The 13,047-nt window shown below is 36.1% G+C and overlaps 1 protein-coding gene across 1 annotated transcript; it reads right to left on the bottom strand.

Moving 5' to 3' along the window:
* Window positions 1–4,596: 4,596 nt before the first annotated feature.
* Window positions 4,597–5,288, bottom strand: LOC139764713 (protein FAM8A1-like; the record flags this gene model as incomplete). The annotated part of the gene is made up of 1 exon (XM_071691600.1): window positions 4,597–5,288. A coding segment is annotated over one exon (552 nt), but the record flags the coding sequence as incomplete, so codon positions are not given.
* Between the last annotated feature and the right edge of the window lie 7,759 nt (window positions 5,289–13,047).

Below are 13,047 nucleotides of genomic sequence, written 5' to 3'. Positions count from 1 at the left end.
TGTAGGTTTGCGGCAGGGGTGTGTGATGTCTCCATGGTTGTTTAATTTGTTTATGGATGGGGTAACAATTGTTAGGGAGGTGAATGCAAGAGTTTTGGAAAGAGGGGCAAGTATGAAGTCTGTTGGGGATGAGAGAGCTTGGGAAGTGAGTCAGTTGTTGTTCGCTGATGATACAGCGCTGGTGGCTGATTCATGTGAGAAACTGCAGAAGCTGGTGACTGAGTTTGGTAAAGTGTGTGAAAGAAGAAAGTTAAAAGTAAATGTGAATAAGAGCAAGGTTATTAGGTACAGTAGGGTTGAGGGTCAAGTCAACTGGTAGGTAAGTTTGAATGGAGAAAAACTGGAGGAAGTAAAGTGTTTTAGATATCTGGGAGTGGATCTGGCAGCGGATGGAACCATGGAAGCGGAAGTGGATCATAGGGTGGGGGAGGGGGCGAAAATTCTGGGAGCCTTGAAGAATGTGTGGAAGTCGAGAACATTATCTCAGAAAGCAAAAATGGGTATGTTTGAAGGAATAGTGGTTCCAACAATGTTGTATGGTTGCGAGGCGTGGGCTATGGATAGAGTTGTGCGCAGGAGGATGGATGTGCTGGAAATGAGATGTTTGAGGACAATGTGTGGTGTGAGGTGGTTTGATCAAGTGAGTAACGTAAGGGTAAGAGAGATGTGTGGAAATAAAAAGAGCATGGTTGAGAGAGCAGAAGAGGGTGTTTTGAAGTGGTTTGGGCACATGGAGAGAATGAGTGAGGAAAGATTGACCAAGAGGATATATGTGTCGGAGGTGGAGGGAACGAGGAGAAGAGGGAGACCAAATTGGAGGTGGAAAGATGGAGTGAAAAAGATTTTGTGTGATCGGGGCCTGAACATGCAGGAGGGTGAAAGGAGGGCAAGGAACAGAGTGAATTGGAGCGATGTGGTATACCGGGGTTGACGTGCTGTCAGTGGATTGAATCAAGGCATGTGAAGCGTCTGGGGTAAACCATGGAAAGCTGTGTAGGTATGTATATTTGCGTGTGTGGACGTATGTATATACATGTGTATGGGGGGGGGGGGCATTTCTTTCATCTGTTTCTTTGCGCTACCTCGCAAACGCGGGAGACAGCGACAAAGTATAATAATAATATAATATAATATATATATATATATATATATATATATATATATATTATATAATGCATCTTGTCATTTCAATAAATTTTCCCCCCCTGCCTCCCAGTGACACCTGATTCACAACTAAGAAAGCTGAATTTTTCAATGCTGAAAATAAACAAAAGATAATTCAAAAATGATATGGGGTCCCTCACTTAAAACCATAAGATATATATAACATATATATATTACAAAACACAACTGCCTCCACTATCAAGACTACAATTAACACCAATCTTGAGAGTTCAGGATGTTAGTATTTGACTCAATGAAGTTTTTACTCTTTTTTACACATTTAATTCCCCATTCACAGAAAAATATATATATATATATATATATATATATATATATATATATATATATATATATATATATATATATATATATATATATGCTAAAATCTAATGCCCCTCAAAGACCCATGATTCTTGTTAAATGTAGCCTAGACAATCAGTAGCCCTACCTAATAGAGAAACACATTTCAAACTGTCTTTACCAAGCTAATTATGTATGAGGTTCAGGAATAAGAAAATATTTCATCTTCATAGGCACTTAATACACTTGCAAATCTTTAAAGACTTAAGAACAAACACAACTCTTGTATACATACACTTGCAAATCTCTGAAGACTTAAGAACACAACCCATGTATACATGCATAATAATCAGTACATCAACAGTGTGTAAAACACAGGCAAAAATTCAACCCCACACTTTCAGACTCAACAATGCAGTGTCCCTATCCTACCAATATACATTAAAATGTTAATGATGGTTTGAAAAAGGAAAAAAATCATGAGACTTTTCAAAACATACTATTGTCATGTTTAATATGTGTGCTTTTACACACGAAATTGAAAAAAATTCAAGCTTCAGGATCAAGGTCTGATGAAAATGGTTACAAAAACAAATGCAAGCAATTTATATTGGCAACACTGAAGACAACATGACATTAAAATTATTCTGAATGGTTAAAGCAAATGAAACCTTAAAGAATTTTAACAAATCTTGGAGCTGCATTCAGTATGGATTAAAGTAGTGTAGACATTTCAATGCAGCTAAATAACAAGGCAAAACCATATTCAGTTCAATATCATATGCTGCAAAAGGTTTCATTCATAGGCCATACTTGAATAGCTTATCTAATATGAAGCTGACAATGTATTTACATGTGGATATCATTTACTATCTTTCTTCAGCTAAGATATCAACTCTTACAATTGTAAGCCACTGGAATGAAACCTTACACTGATAAAAAAACTTCTGAATACATATCTGAATTTCATTGACAATATACACTCTGGCACACACATATATGCCTACACTTTCATGCACATAAATTTCTTAATTGCACAACCCTAGGATCCCTTTTATGAAGCTATTGTAACTTCAAGTCTGCACTCCAGTCAGAAGCAGGAAAATGATAAACTCTTTTGGAGTGAAAAGTTCCTCAATGAGACCAAAAATTTTTCTCATACACTGATGATTAGACAGCTCTGGAGAACTTTTCACAAATGGTGTAACCACAAACAGGCAGAGTCCAATATACATACATACTTACATCTGCAAACATGAATGCTCTCCCTCATGCATATATTTAAGAATAAAGTTAACACTACAAAATCTTTTTTTTAAATATAGGAATGAAATTTAACTAATACAACATTTCTATACAATGTACAATTAAATCAACCTCCCATAGACATGACCAGTGCAGAACACTAAAGTACACAAATTGTATTATACCAGTTATGTGCAAGTCATAAGTTTTTGAGCTCATCATCAACGGATTTAATTTTTCAAGTATATATATATATATATATATATATATGCATATCTGCATGTAGACAATGATTTGCATAACTGCATGCATGTAAAGACACCATGTACACAATGTAGGAGGGTAAGTGTACAAGTGTAGGTAAACACACCGTGTACAGGAAATCTGAACACTTTGTAATGGTATCATAATGTCTAAAAATTTTAATGACATTTTTTTACTGGGATACTGTGCAGCATGCAATCAGCAATAGTACACATTACAGTGCATAACTGGATGAAGAACACTCTGGGTTTAGTCTCGGGGAAAGCTGTCATTTCAAGAACAAGAGGGAGAGCCACCTTACCATTATAATCTGATACATCAACTTAATTGGTCATTTCAGATATGACATGTCAATGGAGCCATTTTAGAGACAATTTTTTGGAATTTGAGGACCAGTTATCCTCTTCACTTTCTTCCAGAGAGATTATCACAATTCAAGATTGTCTGGGCACAAAACATGAGAATATCACACAAATATTGTCCAAAGGTAATAACATATGAAAAAACTAAGTACACTATTTTAACACAGCCACATTCATTATATACATTTTCTCTTGTCAGCCATCATCTTCTTAACCTCAATTGGAACAACAACATTAATCATCCTTTAAACATACAACCACTAATTCAAAAATGGTTGTATGAAGTTTCATTGACATCCAAAGTAAATCATATACAAATGTATCTATGTGCTTCAATTAACAAAAAATCTAAATAATCATTTTGCAATGGTCAGTAAATCAGAAGCTTGACGGCAGATGAAACTTCTTTTTGAAGGGTATTCAGCATTTCAGCTTTTATCTAAATACCGAAATGGACAGACAGTAGCCATACTTCAAAACTTTTTCAACTTAATACATGAGGGGGTGAATGGTACCAAAGAAATCTTTCATAAATATTTTGAGAAATTTTTTGGCAAGCACCCGCTTCTGGGGGAAAAATAAAATAAAAATAAAAAATAAAATAAACATATAATACTGTAAAAATATATTTTATTGTCAAGCAGTGTCTATTACAAGCATTTGCATAAATTAACCAAAGCCGTATCTGAATTTTATGACAGATCACTGCCAAGTACATGCATTAAACTGGCGTTACCTAAAAAAATGTTTCTCCACTATCTCAGTAAGGAAAGACAATCCAATCTCTGGCTTCTCTTTTAAAAGATGTTATAATATAAGAGAATCATAAGATCTTTCTTTTTTCTTTCATACTATTCGCCATTTCCCGCATTAGCGAGGTAGCGTTGAGAACAGAGGACTGGGCCCTTGAGGGAATATCCTCACCTGGGCCCCTTCTCTGTTCCCTCTTTTGGAAAATTAAAAAAAAAAAGTGAGAGGGGAGGATTTCCAGCCCCCCGCTCCCTCCCCTTTTAGTCGCCTTCTACGACACGCAGGGAATACGTGGGAAGTATTCTTTCTCCCCTATCCCCAGGGATAATATATATATATATATATATTTATTCAATATTATACTTAATCGCCGTTTCCCGCATCAGCAAGGTAGCGCCAGGAAACAAAGAATGGCCCATCCACTCATATACACATAAACATACATATACATATGCATACATAGCCATACACATATATACACATGTACATATACTTGCTTGCCTTCATCCATTCTCTGTGCCACACCACCTCAGGAAATAGCATTGCAAGGTAATGCCAGGGAAACAGACAAAAAAGGCCACATTCGTTCACATTCAGTCTCTAGCTGTCATGTGTAATGGATTGAAACCACAACTCCCCATTCATTCCTAATTAGTTTACATTGTTATTATTTCTACGTCTCTGTACTACTTGTTCCTCTACAACAATTGATCCAGCAATGATGTCATATACAATACGATTATGTTGGAATGAGAAGAATGTGAAGCAAATTGGGAAAAGAAAAGTGAGAGAAAAGTTCTTCACCACTGATCGAATGACCGCACGACACAACCCCAAGTCTGTGGCAGGGTAGATCAAAGCCTGGTCTGCAGCAGTTGGTGCTACCCACTCACACCTTACGACTCGCAAGCCTACCACCTTTTTGCCTGGTGTAGCACCTCCTACCCCTCCAGAACCACGGTGTAGACAAAGAGCCTCAAACACACAGGTGCCAATTCGATGAATAAGCTCCAACACCATGAGTTCTGATGTCATTTCCATTGCCTTTCTGAAGTCAGCCATGATATCTGTACGCAAGTTTTCAAAGTCAAACATTTCAACATCACTCAGCAAATCAAAGGCATCCACTGCAGCCAATGTAACTGCCAGCTTAATTACAAACAAGATAACTTCGAATATTTTGAAAGAAATAATATTTTGTATATTAATGTATCAAAAACTATATTTTCAGTTGCTAATAACCCCACATAAATTTTACAATACAGTAGTTACTTCATAATCTTTAACTGTTGTCAAGACCACTGGTTATGAAATTAAAATACTGTTTAGCAAATATAATGTATTCACCTAAATCTTACATTCCAAAACTAACACCATATTATACTGTTCCCATCTCATGGAATGACACATTACTGGGTGAGAGGGAACAACTTGCTATGTAGTCTTAACATGAAAGCACAACCAGCTGAGTATATCTGAATGAATGAAAGGGATCCACTCTTAACACGAAAAAAAAAACAGTACTAACTCAGCCAAGCCCCTAGAATAGAAATTCCTCTCAAACCTCTCCAGCTGTAATAACAAAACACTATGTCCTTACCATGGTGTCCAACATCACTAATCATAACTTTTCCTAATATTCTGCATAACATGTCAGCTTTTCTGTTCCTTTGACTTATGACAAAAAAAGGAAAAGCTTTTTCTTGTACAATCACTACACAACTGCACATTCCAAAAAGGTATTTACTCTTTCCAATGTAGTCTACCCTAAGAGTGAATGTTACCGAGCTTACAAGCACACCACTCACCTTGCTGGATCCAGGAAGCATAATTCACAACTACTGTGTTTTACAAACTATGTAATAATCACTCTTAAAGTATCATCTCATCACTCAGTAAATAACCCTAAATGAAGTGAGATAATCTGTTTTCATAAATTTTTTCATAAATTTTCAAGGAACTATAATGCACGTTTGCATTTTTTCATTGCCCAGTCAATGATGGTCTCTGCACTTGTGTTAAAGAATAGTAATTTAAAGGTTTACCAATAAGTAGACTATGAAAACAAAAACAAAAAACTAGAAAAATGGTCAACAGAATCAAGTAAATAACAAAGGTAAACAAACACTAAATAAACATTTAGATTTACCTGTCTGCTTCAAATCACATGAAAATTTCCATACTCATAAGTTTGAAAGGTGTAAGTAAACAAAAGCATGGACTGTTGTTTACAACAACCTGTGTGGTACTTATGTTGTGACTGCACAGTTTCGAATCATCTTCAGATCAGACTGAGGGTAGAAATTATACCAAGCATGTAGGGGAAATTACTCAAAAAAAAAATTGTCTTTCTGCCTAATAAGGACTCCCCATTTTTTTTTTTTTTTTCAGTACACATGCAATGTTTTTTTCTCATCAACAGTTAAGACATCCTTATACATAAAATAAAGCTTTTCTGCAAAGATTAGACATCATTACCAAGATGATGTCCTGAATCATTACCTCTTCATGAAAACTATGCTCAATTCAATAATACATTTTCATTTATATATATATATACATACATATATATATATATATATATATATATATATATATATATATATATATATATATATATATATATACCTATAATGTGTTAAATACAAACAACTTACCTTAGAAGTTTCATATTCAATGGCTGCCTTGCACCATCAGTCTATCTTTAGGTTTGATCTAAATACAATGTGTATCTATCTATCCATTCAATTCCATTCCTATTTAAATGGGATAAAACATACATTTACAATAATGGACTTATCTTTTAAGGATAATTATGAGGTTATAGTTCACTGATTCTACTATAACTGCACTTCTCATTCACCTGACTTAAGAAAACACTATTAACATAAAGTTTGTTCTGATCTAGAAGATCAATCGAAAGGAGCTGGTATGGGTAGAATAATAAAGCAAAATACTAGAAGAAAATGGTAGAGAGGTAAATTATAGAAGAGGTATAAATCTAGAAAAATGTGCTATGTGTAACATGGCCACCTATGGAAAGATTATCCAACAATAATCTTGTCTTCAGTACAAAAAAAAAAAAAAAAAAGCGAGTTACATAATATACAATGCCAACAGAACAAAGCAATCTTAATTTGCAAATATAAATATATCTTCTAAATAATGAAAACTTCTCGTGATCTGTGCTCATCAAGCATTTCAGTATTTTGCCGAGGCTGCTTTTCAGTTTCATAAGAATAGGTGAACTGCAAGAAGATTTACTGATTATCAATGATAAATTGTCACCTAACATTTTGATTCTTAAAATGACCAAAGAAAGACCAAATGATGAATATGACTTGTGAAATGAGCTTGGTTACAAAATGAAATGTACAATTCATGATGTCTTGAAATAATGTAAAATTTACATAATAAATGTGCAATACAGTACACCCTCACATGGACCTATCCCTATTACCAAAGGAGCTTTGAAGAAAATGCAGTAATCATTGCTCCACAACATAATGAACAAAGACACAATACATTAAAAAAAAATCCTGATATTACTTCGAATTTAAGTTTGAGTTATGAGAAAGGATGGTCCATAAAGCATCTCCACACTCTATTTTGCATGCTTCCATTCATACAGTACTCCTTGAGTAACATGATATTTACCCAGTGAAAAGTAATTCACACTTATCCACATGGCATAAGATATGAAAAAAGTAATCCCATATGAATATCAAAACAACCTTATTAAAAGAATGCCAGAGAAAAGTTTCTACACCCAGAACTCCTACTGCATAAGATGAAGAAAACCTAGCAGTTTACACTCTGAGGGAATATTCAAAGTTCTAGTCTTTCATTAAGAAATTCTCCAACCATTTCTATCCCACAAATACCACAGTAAATAGTTGTTTTTCATTCTTAAACCCAAAGTTTAATAAAGTAAAAATTAAATCACATGTACAAAGCATCTCTTTTGGGTTAAACACCCTTGGTAGTACTCTTAAACAAAAAGCTTATCATGTATTATCATTTCTATGCAAAACTTTGTTACAGCAACTCAGCTTTAACTTAAAAAATTGATTTCAATCATGGGCATTCTAGTTTATTTAACTAACATAAAAACATTAACATAAAAATATCATGAGCATTACTTCCCAGAATTCCACATTCAAAATAAAATACTTTGATGTAGTCCCCGGTTTCATCAGCAATACAGCATTCTGCAACCAGGCAAAGCAAAAATGCATACATGTATGGCCCTAAACCCTCAATTCCATTATCACTTACTTTCTTTAAAGGAGTAAAAAGGCACAATAGCTTACTTTGCATCCCAAACCCAAATAAGTTTTGATGAACAGATTTCTTTCTTTGTTATATGAAAATATATATCAGGAAAATTCTGTACCTTGCTTTCAGTAACAAATTTCCACTGGACTATGATGGCCATCCAGCCTTTAAATGAATAATAAAGGTACCTTGACTAAGTGATAGGCCCAATGATTAAGCCAATCAGAATCCTAGAGCCAGGACCTGTCTTGCTGGCAAAATATCTATCACTCCTGCAGATGATGTGGAAATTCAGACCCAAGAATTCAACGTAAAATATCAGAAGATATGGTTGTTTAACTTGATTTACAATGTCACATCACATGAAAGTCCATTTATGTCCGGAGAGATATATGCATTTGCTTTTCCCACCTTAGTAAAGTAGCACCAAGTAAAAAATGTACAACGGTTTCATTTGCAAAATGAATCTTCTCTGTCAGTAACGTAAAATGTAAAGAAAGCATAATCTACCACCCAAAGCCATGACTATTTCAGTGTTTACCTTGACTGCTTCACACACCCTGGTTCAACCCCTTCCTGAATGTTCAGGCCCCACTACCCCAAAACCCTCCTTCACTCCATCTTTCCATCTCCTTGATTCCCCTCTATCAATACAAGTAAAAGGATGGACACATTTTTCTTAGACTTTGTTAGAACATTTAAGAAAGTAAACTAGGGTTTTAAAAGTGAAAGTGAGAAAACAAAATATAAAAGATACACTAGAGAACTGGATCAACTAGTTTCTCACAGAAAATTAAGTGGTTGGAAATGGAATCATGTTGGAAGCATAAAATGTACTTTCAGAATTAAATGGTCAATCTATCATTTCATAAAGGAAAAAATTACGCCACAATAGAGCAGGCCAATGCAAAGGTACATATATTTCTTTCTGAGTTATTTCTCTTAGTATTGCATGCCAATCTATCATTTCATAAAGGAAAAAATTAACCTACCTCACAGCACAAATGGAAAAGAACACTACAGTCAATCCTGCCTGTAAGGGATTAAAAAAGTGACGTGAAAATTGTATCCCTATGAAAGCAATTGGATGACTTATAGCAATGGAAAAGCTACCCAACTGATAAACAACAAGAACTCAAGGAATGGTGGTCATGCATTACATATCCCTTAGCCTTCTTTAACAGAGTGCACTTCATCTTCAATAAAAAGAGATTGATGGATGAACTGTGTTTCTCCTGGATTGCCAGAAAGTGTATGACACTACCACTTTAGATGTGGTTAAGACGCTGAATCAACATGTTCGATTAAGGGGTAGTCTTTCCCTGGATAGATTACTTTAGTGTAAGGTATCAAAGGACAGAGATTAGCTGATCATTCTCAACATGGGAAGGGGGTCATTTGTAGGGTGCCATAAGGCTGTCTTTAGCCTACTGCTCTTCCTGGTATATGTAAACGGCTTACCTGATGGACTGGACTTGGAACATTTTTGTGGATCGTGCTAAGGTAATGCAAGAAGTAAAAAGTCATAATGAATACGTCAAGTTACAAGAGATCCAGGAAAAATTCCAAATTTAACCTGCTATCTGGCTCATGAAATTTATAAAGAATAAATGATAAGTAATGAAGGGATGCAGTAAAAAAAAGATTCGGTGCAATAATCATTCAGCTTGAAATAAAATACAAGACACAGTATATGAACAAGACTTGGGAATCAATATTGTGCCTAACCTGTTGTATAACAAATTTATTTCAAATTGTAAAGCCCATATGAAGTAAATGTTTGAAGATAAAGAGCTGAGACCTGAAAGCACAGTAATTCCAGTTTGGAAACATGCTGATCTCTCTCAAGTGGTTCATAAGAACCCTAAAGACAAGATGGTTAATGTCAAGCTCCTCACTCCTGAGGCAAATCATGTCAAATGGTGATGAACTGACAGCCAGGTACTGAAAAGGACCTGAGCTAACTGTATTCTGCAATTAAAGTTGTCTTAATATCAACCACAAGGAAACAGGGGCAATCATGGCTTTAATAGGCAAAACTAAATGATGATCCTATGCACATTAATGTGAGATATGTTGCAGAGTCCTTCCAGATACTTTGTTACAAAGAATTTATAGTAAAATCTTGTTCCAAACCCGAGTTAATAAATCCATGCAAAAACCAAACCACACCAATCATGTTACAAAAAGCTTTACTGGCCTTATGATCAAAGCAAAAATACCTAAGGTGCCAATTCAATGCTAAATGAAACAAACACAGAAACTTTGCCCTCACAACAGAATGCAAAAAAAATAAATTGATGGATCATATTACAAAACTTCAATGTAGAGAGGCTGGCTTCACTAGCTATAAAACTATTCTGATATCTGTCATGGATGAAACCATAAACTTCTAAATTGTTTCTTAGCATTTCTCTGATGGACAAGACTATTTATTTTCAATGCATATAAGAGGCAGGTAAGCCTGCGTGTCGTAGAAGGCGACTAAAAGGGGAGGGAGCGGGTGGCTGGAAATCCTCCCCTCTCATTTTTTTTTAATTTTCCAAAAGAAGGAACAGAGAAGGGGGCCAGGTGAGGATTTTTTCCTCTAAGGCCCAGTCCTCTGTTCTTAACGCTACCTCGCAAACGCGGGAAATGGCGAATGGTATGAAAAAAAAAAAAAAAAAAGCATATAAGAGGATACTTTATTGTGTTGCACGACTGGTTTCCTGCTTTTGCGAAAGATAAAGAGCAGATGAACACAGGATATATCATTATCATTAGATGTTGTTAATTATAATTGTCATAACTTATTTTCACCTTCATTATTACTATTTTTCTACATTAGCTGAGATGGCACGGGCAGCTGAGGCCCTAATCAAGGCCATCTTATCAACGCTATATACATTATATTATTATTATTGTATTTATTCATTATACTTGTCATTTTCCATGTCAGCGTGGTAGCGCCAGAAAACAGATGAAGAATGGCCCATCCACCCACAAACAAATTATTTATATCTATTTATTATACTTTGTCGCTGTCTCCTGCGTTAGCGAGGTAGCGAGAGGAAACAGACAAAAGAGTGGCCCAACCCACCCACATACTAGTCCACACACAGCACATATACATATCTATATATCTCAACGAATACAAATATATACACATATACATAATTCATAGTCTGCCCTTATTCATACCTGTCGCCACCCCACCACACATGAAATGAAAACCCTCTCCCCCGCATGTGCACAAGGTAGCGCTAGGAAAAGACAACAAAGGCCACATTCATTCACACTCGGTCTCCTGCTGTCATGTATAATGCACCGAAACCTCAGCTCCCTTTCCACATCCAGGCCCCACAAAACATTCCATGGTTTACCCCAAATGCTTCACATGCCCTGGTTCAATCCACTGACAGCACATTGACCCCGACATACCACATCCTTCCAATTCATTCTATTCCTAGCACACCTCTCACCCTCCTGTATGTTAAGGCCCCGATCGCTCAAAATTTGGTGTGTCAGTGTCCTGCTTCTCCTTGTTCCCTCCACCTCTTACACATTTTATTGGAAACATCCCCCCCCCAGGGGTGGATGAACAGTTGGGTTGACTGTGGACCGACTTCTGTATCCAGGATTTAAACCTATACATTCAACCCTGGATGCCCCGTGAACGTGTCTTGGTCAGGAACACTAACCGATACACCACAGGAGACATGACCCCAAGATCCCTTCTCATTGAATTCCTCCAGCAGCACCATTTCCCTCAATGATTCCTTAATTTATAATTACCAAAAGGGCCTCATTCTAAAAATGAGTCCTAGTATTATCTCTAGAACATCTTTCCAAAGACTTCTGCAGCCCTAGACTGCACTTCTTTCAACAGCAGGGAAATATGGACCACTTTAGAGTGAAAAGTTCCTTGACAAGACTGTGCTCCTTATGTTTAGCCTCACTAAAGGCAACTTTACCATGTAACCTCACGAAGGTGGATTCCAGAACACCTGTGTGTTTGTATGTACATACATATACACTGTCCCACAACACATCCTCACCCTAAAGATAAGTGAAACCACACTTCACAACAAAGATATAAAGTGGTTGGCCAATTTCATTCCTGGATGCCATGTCAGAGTCACTTATAATGGATTACCTCGAAAAACACTTAGGCTTTACAATGGAGTTTCCAAATGTGCAATTTTCTCCAACCCTATTCAGTCTCATTCTATATGGCCTCCAACTACACCTAGCAAACCACAACTTGAAGGTCATTTCATATGCAAATGACCTTACAATCACACCATAACATCCTGACACCACAATGGCATCAATGAACATGCAACACTACATTACACAATTGAAAGAATGGCCCATCCAGAACAGAATGCCTGCATCTTCACACAAGTCTTCTATCACCATTCTAACCCCACATAAGACATGAATCCAGCTCTCACCTTCCAGTCATCTTGTGTGGACGATGACTCTCACTGAACAAAACAACAACCATTCTAGGCAGCACATTCAACATGCACAACATTCACTCCCTACACCAATAAGATCAACAAAAAAGCAAGACATACTAAGTGCTCCCAGACCACCAATTGGCAACAAATTTGGAAAAGATTCCTCTTAGATCCTCTGTAAACAATTCATCTACTCTACTCTAAACTACCATTCACCTGTATAATATTCCACCTTCTCA

Source organism: Panulirus ornatus, chromosome 50, assembly GCF_036320965.1.
Source record: "Panulirus ornatus isolate Po-2019 chromosome 50, ASM3632096v1, whole genome shotgun sequence".
Lineage (NCBI taxonomy): Eukaryota > Metazoa > Arthropoda > Malacostraca > Decapoda > Palinuridae > Panulirus > Panulirus ornatus.
Note: the sequence above shows the minus strand (reverse complement) of the source record. Positions and strands in the feature narration are given on the sequence as shown.